Source organism: Polypterus senegalus, chromosome 9, assembly GCF_016835505.1.
Source record: "Polypterus senegalus isolate Bchr_013 chromosome 9, ASM1683550v1, whole genome shotgun sequence".
Classification (NCBI taxonomy): Eukaryota; Metazoa; Chordata; class Cladistia; order Polypteriformes; family Polypteridae; genus Polypterus; species Polypterus senegalus.
Genome location: NC_053162.1, coordinates 174,870,087 through 174,888,577, shown reverse-complemented (window position 1 = coordinate 174,888,577; position 18,491 = coordinate 174,870,087). Strand labels below are relative to the sequence as shown.

Below are 18,491 nucleotides of genomic sequence, written 5' to 3'. Positions count from 1 at the left end.
AAAATGTTTCTAACAGGCTCCATGTTTAAGCTTGATTACCATTTTCTATTATCCATGTACTAAATCCTGATATTTAATGCCTTGTATTTAACAGCATCACCTACCTCCAGACTGTGCTGCTCCCTCAGCAGGTTTCTCAGAGTTCGATTTGTTGTTTCAAAAGTATCCAGCTTCTGTAACAGCAAATCTTTCTGTCTAGACAGTAGATTCACATCAGATCCAGAAATTCGCTTCTCCTGCGCCCCAAAAAAGAGAAACAGTTTTCCATATTTCTATTCAAAGTCAGGTTAAAAAAATAAATGTATATATACCTGGCAATCTAAAGACATTTGGTGCATTAGAACAATCTAGACGAGAACAGGCTATTCGGCTCAACAAAGCTCGCCAGGCCTATCTGCTTAATTCACTTAAAATATCTTTGCTTTTACTTTATGTAAACATAAAATAAACTTTGCTTAAAAATAGTATTTCAATGTGCATCCTACACATTATAAATAAACATCAAATACTGATGTGACGCTGAAAATTAAACAGTAAATACTAAAAACGCAGTGTCCAGTCACAGTTGAGAAGAAGAAGACAGGGATCCTCTTTACATTTTATAGCTACTACCTTCATTTAAAGTGCTATCAGGGCAAGTGAGTGTGCCTTGTTTAAATGTTTGTCTTTTATGAGCAAACAAATCTGCAGGTTTCAGGGAGGCCACAGATAAGCAGTATAAAGCAAGTAAATGGATGCACTACAGTAAAAATAGTACATGTTTACTAGTAAATAAATGTATATCCTATCCTGAACAAACACGGTAAGGCAGGCTGATTTAACATTTAGAGTTACCTCAAAATCAGTTTCAGATTTCTTAAAATTGCAGTTTACCCTTTAAGATATCTGAAACTTGTGTTATAGTAATTCAAATTTAAAGGTACATATCTTGAGATATCTGCAAATATTTTGAGATATTGCAGATGTATTTCAAGATATCTCAAAAACATGTCAGATATCCCAAAATAACTGCATGTCTGTTTCAAGATATCTGAAATACATATTTCTCAAAGTCACTTCCTCTAAAATTTCCTATAGTTTCCAGTGGGACTTCCCATCTATTTTAAGATCTCTTGAAATGTATTTGAGATATCTTGAAATAAGCAGGAAATTATTTTGAGATGCAATTTAGATATCTCAAAATAGACAGGAACCTATTCTGGAGATATCTGGATTTGTATTTAAATATCTTAAATTGTATTATAGATCATTCATCAACAGTCACAAGCTTTCCATCTACATAGCCAAACTCTATTCTTACTATGGCTTCTTTATGGACTGTCATGTTTACATAAAAATATGTACACACTAATAAAATCTCAATAGTGTCACTGCAGGTTGTGTATGATATACAATACTATACAAGATCGTCACAAGATTATCGGAAACCAGCCGCAATGTACCCCTCATTATTCTTGCTCACATTTCTCAATTTGCCAATTGTCTCTCGAAGGGCAGAAACTTGTCTGGCTGCTGCTGCTCCATCCATCTCTGCTTCTACAAGCTTCTTAAGCAGGGTGTCCTTCTCAAACAAGAGGTGCTCTTTCTCTACTCTGTAAATAAGCAAAGCACATTCGGACCTGGTGACTTTTTAAAGTACTAATATTACCATGCAAATTCCAATAAGCGTTTAAGAAAGATGACAGCTTATTAAATTACCATAAAAACATGGAAACCAGGATACTGAGATTTCTTAAAAAAAAAACATAAATAAGGAATTGTTTACAAGCACCTTGGTTAAAGATTTCTTCACTTAATATTCAGCCTCTTCTCTCAAACTATTTTACACATACATAACCATGGTGTTTTACTGCATTAGCCATTGAATGTAGTGAGAAGTCAGTCAAAATGACACAATTTATTGGCTAACTAAAAAGATTATAATATGCAAGCTTTTGAGGCAACTCAGGCCCCTTCTTCAGGCAAGATGTAATGAATGTAATGTGGCATCTCCCATGGGTCGCAGCGGTGCCTCAGTTTCCCACAGGGCTCCATGGGAGCAGTAGTTGGATGCAGCCCTCTGGGGTTATGTGGGTACCACAGCTGCTGCTGAGCCCTTGATTGCAGCACTTCCGCCACACTCGGAAGTGCTGCCAGAAATAGACCAACAAGCACCTGGCGCACTTCCAAGTGCCTTACAGAAGGAGCCAGCAGCCACTACTCTGGGAGCCAGAGTCAGATGGGAGAAGATGAAGCTTGCCAGGAGGAGTGGAGGAAAAGAGAGAAGTTTGCTTTGTGTTTTGTGCTGTGCTGGAACTGAGCTGTACAAATGGGAAACAGGAGAAATCGAAGTTCATTAAGCCTTAAAAGTTGATGCAAACAGTTCTTATAGGTTCCTGAAGATTTGCTGGTTTCATACAAACTCTCTGTCTGTACAAAAGCAGTGTTGGAATAAACTATGCTGCGACACCCTCTAAAGCTTTATTTGCATTGTATTGCACTGTATATTGCTATCATAATGGTGAGGAAAAAATTGCTAGAAAAACAGACAGACAGTTACAGCCCTTAAAAGTGTAGGTCTTAAACTGTAAAGAAAGCCAAGGTGAAACTCGAGTGCAATCAACCCATTGGGTTTACGAAATGGGTGTTTTTCACTTAGACCACTTTTACCAACAGAAGTCCTATAACACAGAAAAGGCAGACCCTTTACCTTGAATGGTCAGTTTCTTCCTTCATTTTTTCAATGCTCTGCCTCAATAAGCTATTCTCTCGCTCCGTTACAGCAAGTTCCTTGGTCACTTCAGCAAGCTCCTCTTCCTGCTCCTCAATCACCCTCTTTGAGGCAGTTAACTCTTCTACTCGCCTCTCAAGAAGGTGCTCTTTTTTCCGTAGTTCAACCTAGGAGAAAAATGTGTATGAAAACATTAGGTTGTGATGATGTGATAATTACATTTTACTAACAGAAAAAATTACTCTTCACAGCAATGGCACAAATGTTTAAAATTTATACCAAGTTTGCTTTCTACATGTGAATTTCCCCTTGGGGATTAATAAAAGTATCTATCTACTTATGTGACTTGCTCAGTGTCACATACTTAGTCAAGGCAGAGCTAAAACAACCACCACCTTATGATTTACAGTCCAGGGTCCTCGTGTGTAAAACCATGCCTAAATTCCATACTACAATTTTGTTTACACTAAATTAGCAAAAATGGCACATGCACGCACACACACACACACACACACACACAATATAGATATAAAACCATACATATACCAATCAACCCAAACATTTTTATCCACTCCCTATTGCCTTCCACCAGTAACCATGTATGGAAACAAAAATACCTATGCCCTAACCAATATGGCCATATCTCCGAGAACAACAAACTTCAGTGAATGTGAACTGAATATACTGAACCTGAATTATATTACTGACATTTGGGGGAATTTAAGAAATGACCAGTGGAGCCTGCTGCTCCAATCCCAGTAATGGACTATGTTACTAAAATATGTCTTAAATAAAGGGTATTTTTCCTCATTTTATTAAGGCCACAATTGATGTTAATAATTTGAACAACAAATTAGGCGTATGGTGCAAAATTTTAATATGTGCAATATTTCTCCTATTTAGTAATTTATACATTTTTTTTTTTTTTTTTTTTTTTTTTTTTTTACACAGTGCTCAAAATGTAAAGTACCTCGTTTTTGAGGGTTCCCACTTCACTCAGAAGGCTGTCTATCTTCTTTTCATACTGGTTAATTCGTCCATGGAGGCCCTCTTCTTCATCTGTGGACAGGTCAGCCATGTGAAGGATGGATGCTGTTCGGTCTGCTTCATTGGGAGTGATCTCTAAACGATGTGTAGGGCCCTGTGGGAGGTTTAAAAACTATAAATTTTGATTACACAACACATATTAGAATTTACCTGCAGGCAACGTTTGTGACAGGTGGTATCACAACTACATCCAATCTATCACAGGTCCAAAGACTGAAGTCAATGTCTAACCCTGATGTGTTTTCTTTCTTAAGATGTCCCTACTTTTACTGGATACAGGAAGTGGATTCTGGATCATTTTAGAAAACGTTGCTCAACTTTTTTGGTGTTATGACTTACTTCTTCCTATGCAACTGACTTTGTAACCTACCAGGGGAATATGGGGTGGAGCACATCCCCCTTGGTAATTTGATCGTGATCGTCAGAGCTTGGTTTCCCCCTTGGTGACTCCAACACAAAGACAGGTGGATCAAAACCAAGGGGGATCTTCACTGCAGTTTCCCCTTGGTGAATTAAGTCCAATTGTTGGAAAGGCAACACGCCACGGCCCACTTCCACTTATAAACGATAGCAACTCGTGACCCAGTGGTTGAGAAACACTGATTTAGGAAGAGGTCATAGTTAGTCTGGCATCAAACCCAATACAAAATGTATAATCTAAAAAGAAGTGAACTATTACATTTACTTGAGACTCACCTCCCACTTGTAGCCAGTTTCTCTGACCGATGCCTTTCCGGGTGGGATCCATGGCACTCTTGTTTTCACTTGAGCAGTTGCTCGCAGATTTCCTCTCTCTCCTTTTAACTTTGCCTCCTGTATTTTCTGAAACAAAAAAAAAAGGGTACTACTCAGGGAAAGCAACTTTTTTAGGCAACTATCATTTTCACGAATACTGCTTAAGTTTGCCTTAGACCAAAGATACATCCAAAAGGTGCATATTATATTGAAACACATACTTTGAAAACAAATAACTTCAGATTACAGGTGAAACATTCACAGGTATTAATAAAGGAAGATAAAATTAGCGATTTTAAGATAACTTGGATATAAAGAGCATATGATTCACTTCAAATATTAAATTCAGTAAAGACAGAAAATGAGAGCACATCCATCATCGCTATAAACCAGGGGTGTCCAACTCCAATCCCAGAGGTCTGCAGTGGCTGCATGCTTTCATTCTAACCAATGTCTTAATTAGTGACCAGTTTCTGTTTGCTAATTAAATTCTTTTGCCTTATTTGTAGTGGGCTTGCTATTCAAGATGGAGACCATGTGTTTCTTTCTTCTCTAATTAGCAGTCAAACAATAATGAGACATAAAGTGAGCCAACACATGACCAGCTAAACTGTGTCCATTATACAACATCTGAAAACAAAGAAAGATGAAGATGCTCATGTCCATAAAACATTTTGATGGTTCTCTTAGAAAAAAGGAAAATCAAATGTTTTGGAAATGTCTGCTGTGGCAGAATGAGAGCACCAACAAGACATGAATGTAGATGATGGGTTTAATTAACAATAAGAATATTTTCTAATTGAGAAAATGGTTGAAATTTGCTGGTCATCTCTTGTCTCACTTCACATCTCATTTTTATTTGGCTGCCATTTAAGGAAAAAAAAATCAACTTAAAGGATGGACTTTTTAAAAACATAGCAATTAAAACAAAGGGAAAAGTAGTAGTTTAACAGCAGAAATTGGTCCCTAATGAACAGGAAGAGAAACCAGCAGCCACTACAGCCCTCCAAGACTGGAGTTGGACCCCCTGCATGAACAGTACGACAGGACAAAATTCAACAACTGAATGACATCAACGATCTGCTCTTTTCTGCGTATATGTAAACAGCTTCTTTGTTTTATGTTCTGATTTTTTCAGACTTCCAAATGCAAGAACTTTTTGCTATTAGAAGATAGAAAAACATAACTGTTCCCATTTAACAAAAACTGCACAATGCAGGGTTGGGCAAAAGGAGGTTTACAGTTGTATGTATGGAAAAAGACATGCAGGTTATGGTTATTACAACAGCTTTATCACCTCAATAGCTTTATTTACAATATTAACTCAAAAGAATGTCATAATGGCACAGTGCACAATCTTCTAAGTGCTGAAGTTGCCGGCCTTCATTTACACATTCTTGTAGTCTATTTGCTAATAACAATAAGAAAAAGACAAGTACTATACAAATAAATAATACAATAATTAATAAATAAATATTACAAGAGTAAACTCCGTGTTTTGTGTTCTCACAACTGTAAATCTACTTTTGCCCACTCCTGTATTTCAACAGTCTCGCTAAACAATCTTTGACACTCTATAACCTCAGGCTGGCCATCCTCACTGACCTGAGCAGTCTTGGATCTCTGGCTCTTCTTGACATGGACATGCACAGGCGTCTGCTCATCTACGTGGACGTGAAGAGGCGGAGATACACAACGCGTCTTCATCACTCTTATTCAGGATCAGGAGCATTCAAACTTAAAAAAAAGAGACATTACAAAAAATAAATAACAGAAAACTGGCAAACCTCAAAGCAAGGCAGAGGAGAAAATACCATCAGTGTTGTTTCCACCACTCATATCAACCAGTTCAAAAAGGATTCAATTGGACTGTTCCAGTTTGAATCAACCTAGTTGTAAATGTCCTATTGAAAAAAAAAATGAACCCAAATTTTAACAATAAGCACTCTGGCTTAATGAAGATTGGGGATATTTGGCCTTGGAAGGCCACAGCAGTTAGAACTCAGCTGAACAAGCGGGCTTATTACTTCAGAACTGCAGCTGAGAGGATATTCATTACACAGAGTCTGGATCTCCCTTAGCCTTACAGCCCTTCCCAGGGTCATCATGAAAAAGTTCACAATTTATTCCAGTGAGGAATTACTCAGGGTCTCGCCTTCTATATGTGAGGGCGAATAAGAAGAGATAAGAGAGCAATTTCTCATCAGTGACACAATGACAGTGCAGCAACATTTATGCTGTGATGTATAACTTCAGTTAGCAGAATGGCTTACTTCAGACAAGAAGTAATCCATCCCTAATTCATCCAAAAACTGGGAGATCATGCAAATTGAAACTCAAACGCAGTCTGTTGTTGCTGTGTGCCTGAAATGCTAATCGGGGCGTTTCCTTACTGTGAAAATCTCACTGTTTAGAGGCCTGTTTGGAGACAACATACCGTCAAGGAAGGGGTAACGTAAAACTAGCGTTTATGGAGCAACACATGGTACACATCACATGGAGACCTCATAGCCCTTAGCAAAAAAAAACATTTAAAATATCTGAATGCAAGATCTGTTGAATGATAGTAAAGATTTGCTGGTAAAGGAAAACAGTGCTTTTATAGTAGAAAAGTATACTGTATATTACACACACACAGATTATATATGGTCTCTCATCCAAGTACTGGCCAGGCCTGTACATACTCAGCTTCAGGTGACTGACCTCTTTTGATGTGCAGCTGGTATGGCTGTGGGCTAATAAAACATCACCGATGTGGAGGCCAAGAACATAAATACAACCTAAATACTACATTACTGTATATTCTGCATCCGTTCAATCTGCTAAAGGCCGCACTTCTGTCTTCAGTAGCATTTCCACATTTTATCATCATGGAGTTCCACTTATTCAAAGCTGTTGGATGCGGTGCAGTTTTGTTTCCTTTTTTTAATGAGGCAAAACCACTTCATGAAATCTCACCATGTTTTTTTTTTTTTTTTTTTAAAAGGGCCAGGAATTTTAAAACAGCAGTAGGGTGATTAAATTACACAAACAAAACTACCCAGAAACCTTTAACATCTAAACATTTACAGTAATAAACCACCTTGTCTAGAAAAGGCACACAAAGAGCTGGAAGCTCAAACAGAAAATGTAAAAAACAAAGTCAGGAAAACAAAGCCAAGCAAATGCAGCACACATGTCCATGTCCACCCACTATGATGCATATTCGGCACTTCTCAATTGTGACAAATAACCCAATGGACTCTCTTGACAAACCAATGAAGACATGCAAATGCCACATGGATTGTACCTCAGTCTGCAAGTTGTGTCCACCTGCTCCCAGCATGTAAACCGGACACGTAGCAAAGCTGGCGACGCCTCGCCATTGCAGCCGTTTATTTTTCATGCATTTACATCCATCCCTACAACTTCAAAAGAATAAATCTACTACCTTTTACAAACTGGAATAAATGAAAATGGCAAATAAAAAGTTAGGGTAGATGGCAGAAACTGCCGAATATAAATCAAGGGGTTTCTACGCTCAGACTACACTGTATACTATATGGTCGCCACACTACAAGACAGACATGGCAGCACTTGAAGCTGTGCAAAAGACAGCAACCAAGGTGCGCCCCAGCACTGAAAAGCGTCTTCAACTCAGACTGCTACTCTAATCCAGGTCTATAAAACTCTCCAAGTCATCAGTCAAGTTAATTCTGTAGAATACTTTGTTAAATAGTAAATCACGTACATGAGGACGTAGGTGGAAAAGAAGGGGAAGTGCTTTTAAGAGGGAAACCAGGCCGGATGAGACACTGGAAGAACTTAGGGATTAACTAACCAAACTACCTTGGCAGACCAAGTTTCTGTTTTACATTCTTGTATACAAAGAATAGAGAAAGTATTGGAATCCTCCAAAAATTCCACCGAGACTTTGATGAAACTACCCTCCTAACCCATTAACAGCTGTGTTTGGTGTTCTCCCAGATGGGTTTAAAGTGGAGAAGGACAAACAAACTGTGATCGCATTCACTACACTTTTGGCACGCAGACTAATTTTGTTAAAGTGGAAGAATCCTAACTCTCCTCTTTTAAGTCAGTGGGAAACCGATGTTTTATACTATTTGAAATTGGAAAAAAATCAAATACTCAATTAGAGGATCTGTACAGAATTTTTTCAAAACCTGGCAGGATCTAATCAATAATATTTTAGAATAAGCTCTTCAAGCACAGAGGAAGCAATTATCTCTGCATTTCTTTTTCTTCTCCATTCATCTCTATTGGCCTATTAATCTCATCAATTTAGGTACGTTTACAAGCCTTAAGTTTTACCCCGTGGCCATGCTCTCTCTTTCTCTCTCAGGGGTAGGGGTCGACTTGTTTTCAATCCTATTTTTTGTAAAAATTGATTACAATAAAATTAATAAAATGTAAAAACAAAAAGAGATTTTGATGAATCTCGATGTTTTAGGACATCCCAGAGTCCAAAAATAACATTTTTGGAATTCTGTCTGTGTGTGTGTGTGTGTGTGTGTGTGTGTGTATATATATATATAAACATGATAAGTTGAGCACGCTTTCATTTAGGTCAAACAAATTTTGCATACAAGTATTAGGTACAAAACGCTGATTTCTATCAACTTTTCAGCTATTTCCACTAACCGATATTAGTACTTTACCTTTTATGCAGCTACAGAGTGCGATTTACTCAACTTGTATAATAATTGTTCAATATATTATTAATTTGATTTGTTGTTGATGGTTCTTTTTTGTACATAATATAAAAAATACTTGCTTTGTTTTCTTCAAATATCCAGCCCCATATCCGAGTATACAAGAAAGTCTAAAGAAGACTACTCCCGATTTTAATTTTTTAACTTCTAAAAGTTCTGACTACACAGGCAAACATGAATATAAAAAAAGATGTAAACTCATGCAAGTAACTTAAAACAGTCCAAATCAAAACTTCTGTTCTCCATGGCCGCACCAAATACACTGGAATGTATGGTGAATTGAGTTGTCACCTTCTTAATGGCCTTAAGACACCATGAAGGTACAAAAGAGAGCAGCATCAGCAGCATCTGTATTTCTGCTGTATGAACGAAAAGATGCAGACACACAAGGCAGCTGACGACGTCATCAGAGGTGTAACTGGACTCAAAAATTGTTAAGCTATGTACTCAAAAGTCAAAAAGAGGACACAATCCTCTTGAACACCAACTACAAGAGTATCTATCTCCATGTTGATGAAGAAGGATGTTAGCAGAAGCTACAGAATTAGGTGCATACCTAAGTGTGTACATCCAGAAAGGCCCTGGGGCGATCCTTGCCCTGCATCTTATCCCGTTTTCAAGGGTATCCCAAAAAAATTGACAAAAAATAAAGGTGTTCCAGTGCAATGCATTATGAAATAAAATGTATGAAGACAAAATAGCATTTTTCTACAAAACACAAGTGGGCCACCATTTACATTTTGCAGTATGTTTTCTACCACTACACTAATTTTATTTAATATTAAGATTTAAAGACAGCCTGGCAAAGTGCTAGCAGTATGGAGACCAGTATTCACGTTATCCCAGGTGTTTCCCGTTTTCCTCCCACAGTCCAATGACATGGCAGGTTAGTTGGCCTGGAGATGCTAAATTGGCTCATGTTGCCCTGTGAATGCTGGGATTGGCCCAGCTACCCAACAACTCTGCCCTGGACGAGAGGGTTAGGACAATGGATGGATGGTTGGTTGAACAGTTGCTTTAGTTGAGTCTATACAAACTGTCACACATTTTTGTTCTTCTCCTCTGCCAGCACTGTACTTAATATAGAGAAATCAATACCTATTGAAACATACATTGAGCAAACGTACACGCGCCTGGCGATTTTTGTCTTCAATATGTTCTATTTGGACGACATTGTTACCTCAGTGCACTGCAAGAGACAATCGGAGGTTCTTCTTTCTGAAGCCCACAAAGTGCCTTATAGCTACTATAGGGTTTAGTTCACCGGAGTCTATTGATGCTTTACTTTTAAATTGACTTGCTCGCTAATTATATTTTTATATTGATTCCCCCTGAAGCAACAGGCAACGAACAAGATGAATATAGCTGCCATTTTTCCTGTGTGCATTCCTCATTAATCAATTATTTCAGAAACAAAAAGGGCAGTGTCAAAAAAGTTTTCAAATAAAAAAAAAAAAACCATACATTAGGAGAAACGTCCGAGCACTGCAAAGTTGTCACACTGAGACAAACGTCAAACGGCACGTTCCATTAATGTCATAAAATGCGTTTAAACAAAACAAACTAACACTGCAGGTTGCGGCACTCCACGGTCAGGATTAAACATTTCATTCCTAAGGGAATGAAGGAGACGCGTTCACTCGACTGTCATTTATGGTTTAAAAGCAAAAACTTGACCCCCAATGAGCTCTCCAGTGAGCGCGTCTAGACGGTCCCCAAGGCTGCAGAAAACCCAGCATTAAAGAGCTCCAGTAATCCCTGCTGCTCCTGCTCCTGCTCCACCTCCAGCACAAGACGACGCCTCGCCATTGCAGCCGTTTGTTTTTCATTCCACGGTCACAGCGAAGAACGTCGTTACAAATGATTTCTTCCTCGCTTAAAAGAGACTAACTTTAAAAGTAACTGCATGCACCGATATATAAATAAGAAAAATAGTACCAAACCTGCGAAATACGAACGCAGCTGCAGCGCTTTGCGATCGCTTCTCCTGAACGCTCGACTCCGCTGCGATAGCGGCGCTCACTTCCGGCACGCTGCCTGCCCACTCCTCATTGGAGCATTCAAATTGGTGTCAGACTTCCGCTGTTCGCTGGTTGGTTCGGCGCGTTGGCGACTTGGGATACACTGGGCTCTGGTTGCTGGTGGCAACTGACGAAGTTTAAAGGTAGAGGGGCAAAGCGTCCTGGTTACCTCGGCTACCAAGCCAAACACGCGGCTGTCAAGAGGTGTACCGGGAGTGAAGCGGGGAGTCAACTACTCACCCAAGTGTGTACAGCCATCTTCATGCACTCAAGGCTTGGCTACTTCAGAGGGAAATCAGAACAAGCTTTCAACATCGACTTGCTTTGTCATCTTCATGGGGTTCAGCTATTGATGAAAGTGGAAACAACTAAACACATATGATCCTATAAATGTTGTCTTAGATGGTGAACAATACTTCAATCAGCCTTTTATATTGCGCCTTTAATAGGGATCATCGTTTCAAGGTTAAATGTTTAAGCACTTTTAATCGCTCAGGACAGTTGTGACACTTAAAGGAATGTCAGCAAAGTACACCAGAGCTCAGTGGCTTTCTGATGCACTCAGATTCAAAAACATCTTTCAAAGTATGACACTACAGTTTATGCTGCTAATAGCACTAATAATACAATACACACAAAAACACCAATATAGAGCGGATTCAGAAAGAATTCAGACACCTTCACTTTCGGCACACTTTCTTGTAGATTTAATTTTAAATGGAATTAAATTAACATTTTTACCCATCAGTCTACACCCAACAGTGGAAACGTGTTCAGAAAGGTTTGTAAGTTTATTAAAAATCAAAAACTGAAATCTGTCATTTCTAGAAGCATTCAGACCCTTAATTCAGTTTTTTTATGGTAGCTGCTTTGGCAGCAATTTCAACCTTGAGTCTATTGGGACGTCTGTATAAGCTTTGCACACCTGAATTTTGGCAGTTTTTCTCATTCTTTGTGGCAGCTCCTCTCAGGCTCTGTTAGATTGTACTGGAAACGCCTGTAAACTGACATTTAATGGGGCTTTAAGTGTGGGTTCCACCTGTGTAACTCAAGAACAGTTGAGACTTGTCATGAAGCAACTCCATTGGTGTTTGGTCTGCATGCTTTGGGTCATCCCAGTCGGAGGTGACCTGCACTCTGGAGCAGGCTTTCATCAAGGACCTTTCTGGGTTTGGCTGCATCCATCCTCCCCTTGTCGCTGAGAAACACCTACCATGGCTGCCACCACTGAGATGGCATTAGGCAGGTGACGAGCAGCTCCTGATCTTCACATGACATACTGCTTGGAGTTTTTCCTTAAGAGTTCAATTTCTTTCTCATCTGCCCGCTGAATCGTTCTCCTCATGCTCTCAGAGGGCTTTAAGCGCTTTCATATGCAGTTTACTCAGGAGTGTTTTCAGTTTGATCCCTCTACCATAAATACCTGATTGATGGAAGTGCCGCTGAGACTGTCAATGGTCACTTCCCTGAACAAGGCACTCCTTGTCCTGTGACTCAGTTTGGTCAGACAGCCTACTCTAGGAAGTGTCTTAGTGGCTCCAAACATCTTCTATTTCATGATGATTGTGGCCACTGTGCGCCACAGAACACTCAAGGCTTTACAAGTGGTTGTGTCTCCTTTCCCTGATCGGCGTTCTCACCACAATTTGATCATGGAGTTCTATAGAAAGTTCCTTCAACGTCACGGTTTGGTTTTTGGACTGACATGCAGCGTGAAATGTTGGACCTTCTATACATAGGTGGACTCCAGTCAAGTTCTGGACACATCTCAAGGAGAATTAAAGCAAACAGGATACAGGAGGGTCACAGGCAAGGGTCTACATATTTCTAGGAATGAGATTTCAGTTTTTGATTTTTAATAAAAATTTCAAAACTTTCTGAACAATTTGTTTTCAGTTTGTCATGATGGGTTGAGTGTATGCTAATGGGCAAACATGGCAAACGTTTCCATTTCAAATAAAATCTGCAATGCAATAAGGTGTGAAGAAAGTGAAGGGGTCTTTAGACTTTCTGAATCCACTGTACATACTGTAAAAGCAATTGGTGAAACCAATAACTTGGTCTTTTGGAAATACGGCAGTTATCTCGGTCTGCAGTGCCACAGCCACATTGGTTAGCCCTTACCTAAAGTCTAGGCTACAAATCCCACGCAAAGAGAGCGAAGAAGTATGTGCAATATTACTGTGCCTGTAATGAGAAGTCAACCAAAACAACACAGTTTATTGGCTAACTGAACAGATTACAATATGCAAGTTCTCGAGGCAGCTAAGGCCCCTTCTTCAGTTCTTCAGAGCTGAGCGTCAATGGAGGAAGAGTAAACTTACTATCCACCACGAAATATTAAAAGTCAAAATAACAGAATACAATAACACTGTCCGTCTTGAGAGACGCTGCTATTTCTCTAATATTATAAATAACAATGCTAGTAATCCTAGAGTCTTATTTTCAACAATTGATCACCTACTAAACCCAGGTAGCTCAAAGGAATGCCTCCTAAGTGCTTCCAGTGAAACCTGTGAGGCTGTCGCTGTATTCTTCAATCAAAAAATTAATGATATTAGAAATAACATAGTATATCCCTCCAACACTAAGGATCCCCCTAAACCCCAACACCCTGTTATAAACAAATTAAACTCTTTCACTAGGATAGATTTACCTGATTTACAAAAATAATATCTCAATTAAAACCCTCCACCTGCGTCCTTGACCCGATACCAACAAGGTTTTTCAAAGAAGTATCAGGCGTGCTAATTGATAATGTTCTTGACATAGTAAATTCGTCACTAGATACTGGGGTCTTCCCAGACTGTCTTAAGACTGCTGTAGTTAAACCCCTACTTAAGAAACATAATCTTGACCCTCAGCTCTTGAAAATTTTAGACCCATCTCTAACTTGCCCTTCTTAAGTAAAGTTCTAGAGAAGGCAGTCATTATGCAGTTAAATGACCACCTAAATAAACATGCTATTCTTGATAAATTTCAGTCAGGTTTTAGAACAAATCACAGCACAGAAACTGCACTCGTTAAAGTAGTAAATGACTTGCGGGTAAATGCAGACAGAGGCCATTTATCTGTTCTCATCCTCTTAGATCTGAGTGCTGCATTTGACACCATTGATCACAACATTCTTAGAAATCGCCTTAGTCAATGGGTGGGCCTCTCTGGCAGTGTCTTAAATTGGTTTGAATCCTACCTGACAGGGAGAAAATATTTTGTTAGTTGTGGGAATTACAACTCGAAGACACATGATATCCAATATGGTGTTCCACAAGGCTCTATCCTGGGTCCGCTGTTATTCTCAATCTACATGCTTCCGTTAGGTCAGATTATCTCAGGGCACAACGTGAGCTACCACAGCTATGCTGATGACACACAGCTGTACTTATCAATAGCACCTGATGACCCTGATTCTATTGATTCACTAACACAATGTCTGACTAGTATCTCAGAATGGATGAATAGTAATTTTCTCAAGTTAAATAAAGAGAAAACTGAAATTTTAGTGATCAGCAATAATGGATACAATGAGGCTATTAGAAATAAACTGGATACATTAGGATTAAAAGTCAAGACGGAGGTAAAAAGCTTAGGGGTGATTGTTGACTGTAATCTGAATTTTAAATCACATATTAATCAGATCATTAGGACAGCATTTTTCACTTAAGAAACATAAGTAAAGTTAGACCTCTTTATCACTGAAAGATGCTGAGAAATTAGTTCACGCGTTTGTTTTCAGTCGACTAGATTACTGTAACGCACTCCTCTCAGGACTACCCAAAAAGATATAAATCGTTTGCAACTAGTGCAGAATGCAGCTGCTAGAATCCTAACTAGGAAAAGAAAATCAGAACACATTTCTCCAGTTTTGATGTCACTACACTGGTTACCTGTGTCATTCAGAATTGACTTTAAAATTCTGCTTATGGTTTATAAAGCCTTAAATAATCTCGCCCCATCTTATATATCGGAATGTCTGACACCTTATATTCCAAATCGTAACCTCAGATCCTCAAATGAGTGTCTCCTTAGAATTCCAAGAACAAAACTTAAAAGAAGTGGTGAGGCGGCCTTCTGCTGTTATGCACCTAAAATCTGGAATAGCCTGCCAATAGGAATTCGCCAGGCTGATACAGTAGAGCACTTTAAAACACTGCTGAAAACACATTACTTTAACATGGCCTTTTATAACTTCATTTTAATCGTAATTTAACTTAATCCTGATACTCTGTATGTTCAATTCATCATAATAACTATTCATGGTGGCTCTAAAATCGGTACTGACCCCTACTCTCTTTTCTGTTTCTTTTTCCGGTTTCTTTGTGGTGGTGGCCTGCGCCACCTCCACCTACTCAAAGCTTCATGATGCTCCAACAATGATGGACGGATTAAAAGGAAGAAGTCTACGTGACCATCATCATCATCAAGCCCTTCCGTGAGAACCCTAAATCCAAAGAGGACTGTTTCATTTATGTTAGGTAGAATGCCCAGAGGGGACTGGGCGGTCTCATGGTCTGGAATCCCTACAGATTTTATTTTTTCTCCAGCCGTCTGGAGTTTTTTTTGTTTTTTCTGTCCCCCCTGGCCATTGAACCTTACTCTTATTCGATGTTAATGTTGATTTATTTTTTATAATTATGTCTTTCATTTTTCTATTCTTTAATATGTAAAGCACTTTGAGCTACTGTTTGTATGAAAATGTGCTATATAAATAAATGTTGTTGTTGTTGTTGTTCAGTTAGGTTGTAATAAAGAAGGGGCTTGAACGCATACTGTAATCTGTTTAGCTAGCCAATAAAAGGTGTCATTTTGCTTGACATCTCATTGCATCAATAATGGCTGACATGGTACAACACCCCACGACTACTGTGTCTGCACTGAAGTTTCGCAAATTGCATTAACTGATGACTTTAGATTGCCTGCCCCCCAACTCCCATTATCAAGTAGGCTCTCTGCCACGACATGATCAGCAAGTTACAAAATGTTACATGCAAGTTTCTGCTCATCTTCCAAGTCAATACAACGGTAATACGACTATAAAGGGAAAAATAAAATGAACTTCTGCAGACTCATTAGCTGGCCATTCTTTGACCACAATCTGCCAATTGCAAGTAATTACACTTAATTTAGTGGTGCTTACTTTATCGAGGGTAGACATTTTGTTGTCCTAGTTATAGACAATAAAAATGATGCTTTCCAAGTAAACTGTCAACAAATTTTAAAAACAACAGTCACTATCTGCATCAATAAAATTGTAATGTTTGTGTGTTCACCTGTTGCACAAAAACAGCTGAACTGATTTACACAAAACTTTACACGTAGTTCGCAGTTTGTTCAAGTTAAAATACAGGCTATGTGGCATATTGGGAACAGAGATATAATGCGGGGTGCCAACGACAGTGCCGATGATAGGGACAATAATTCCCATCAGACTGCAGGAGAGCACTGGGGGACTGGTGGAAGGACACAAAGGTTCACACTGGATACAGTGGGCACGGCCTTCTCTTCTCAGGACAACAATTTAACAGTCTCGCCTGTTCACAGCTTTTGTCTAAGAGTATGTCATCACGGGTTATGCTTAAGCATCTTGAATTTCCATTAAGCAGTATTTCCTATATTTTTCCCCAACAGAGGCGAATGGTGTTGATAGACCGTTGAGAAGTCGTGATCCTTTCTTTCAACCTCCCCCTCCATCTTTCTTTTCTTTTTTTGATTTTATTACAATCAGTTAGCATTCCATAAAAATAACTCAAATAAGTTTTACAAAAAAAAAAAAAAAAAAGGTTTGAAAACAAATCAACCCCTACCCCTGAGAAAGAGAGCTAGGCCAGCAGAGTAAAACTTAAAGCTAGTAAAAATAAGTCAATACATAAATTAATAAATGAATAAAGATAAATTGAGTAAAAGAGGGGACAGAATCCACTTCCTCAATTTAAATGCTTATTCTAAAATCTTATTGATTAGATACTGAAAGGTTTTGAAAAAGTTTTGCACAGATCCTCTAAGTGTGAATTTGATTTTTTCCAGTTTCAAATATTATATAACATCAGTTACCCACTGACTTAGAATAGATGAGTTAGGATTCTTCCAATTGAGCAAGATAAGCCTACGTGCCAGTACTGCAGTAAAGGCAATCACAGTTTGTTTGTCCTTCTCCACTTTAAGCCCCTCTGTGAGCCCACCAACACAACCATTAGTGGATTAGGGGGGATTGTGACACCAAGGCTGTCTGAAAGGCATTTAAAATTTTGGTCCAGAATGATGTTAATTTGGTGCACACTCAGAACATGTGACCCAGTGAGGCTGGAGCCCGATTGCAGCGTTCGCAGGTTGGATCTCGCCCCTGGAAACATTTTGGACAATTTTAAACGAGAGAGATGCGCTCGATATATAATTTTGATTTGAATTGTATGCTTTGAGCATATGGAGCTTGAGTGAATTCTATGCATTGCTATCTTCCACTCTTTACCTGAGATGTTGAGTGAGAGATCCTTTTCCCACTGTACTCTGGGATCTTTGAAAAGGAGAGACTGTAAAATGGTTTTTATATATTACAGAAATGGTGTCTGAGTCCTCAAGACTGATCAATATTTTTCCTGGCATAGAGGTAGGTGGGAGACGAGGAAAATTGGGCAGGTTCTGTTTAACAAAGTTTCTAATTTGAAGGTAATGAAAGAAATGTATTCATGGAAAGTTACATTTGGAGTGTAATTGTTCGTAGGATGCAAAGACGTTGTCTGTGTACAGATCTCTACCTTTCTAACACACCCTTTTCACAGAGTTTCATGGTTGCGAAATCACATGTAAATTGAAGTTTAGCATCAGTTTTACAAAACTATGTGAAAGGAAACATCCTGTCTATGTCACTTACCACTACTGATTTAAAACTTTGTGATGTTTTAGTAGTTCATAAGCAACATAGTGAGACTTGGGGCGCCAGACATGGACTGCTTCGCGTTGGTCAAAATGACAGACAGGAATTTCATTGTACTGTGCACATGTGACAATAACCCTGCTGTGAAGACACTTTTTTTTTTTTTAATCAAATCATAAATTAACATTTTCAAATAAGCCAACAGTATCATACTGTTGTATCGTTATTAAGTATGACAAGCCACAATAAAAGCCTGAAACACTGTTTTCCAGCACAGTACAGAATACGGTACAAAAAGAACTAAGCACGGTCTTATTAACTTTTACCATTTCTTGATGATAGACATTTATTCAAGTCCACATATTTTAGGCATTGATGTCGATACAGTGTTGTGA

The 18,491-nt window shown here is 38.8% G+C and overlaps 1 protein-coding gene across 4 annotated transcripts in view; it reads right to left on the bottom strand.

Moving 5' to 3' along the window:
• Positions 1 to 11,252, bottom strand: part of LOC120536025 (outer dense fiber protein 2-like) — a 29,618-nt gene extending 18,366 nt beyond the window's left edge. For 2 of the 4 annotated variants that reach the window (XM_039764315.1, XM_039764318.1), the window contains exons 1-7: positions 11,148 to 11,252; positions 6,098 to 6,229; positions 4,454 to 4,579; positions 3,681 to 3,869; positions 2,690 to 2,877; positions 1,463 to 1,592; positions 105 to 236 (exon numbers count right to left, since the gene is read on the bottom strand). In XM_039764315.1, the coding sequence (XP_039620249.1) occupies positions 105 to 236; positions 1,463 to 1,592; positions 2,690 to 2,877; positions 3,681 to 3,869; positions 4,454 to 4,579; positions 6,098 to 6,199 (867 nt within the window). In that variant the 5' untranslated portion in view covers positions 6,200 to 6,229; positions 11,148 to 11,252. The remainder of the gene's footprint in view (positions 1 to 104; positions 237 to 1,462; positions 1,593 to 2,689; positions 2,878 to 3,680; positions 3,870 to 4,453; positions 4,580 to 6,097; positions 6,230 to 11,147) is intronic. The other 2 variants (XM_039764317.1, XM_039764319.1) reach the window with 1 other exon arrangement.
• Positions 11,253 to 18,491: the final 7,239 nt, after the last annotated feature.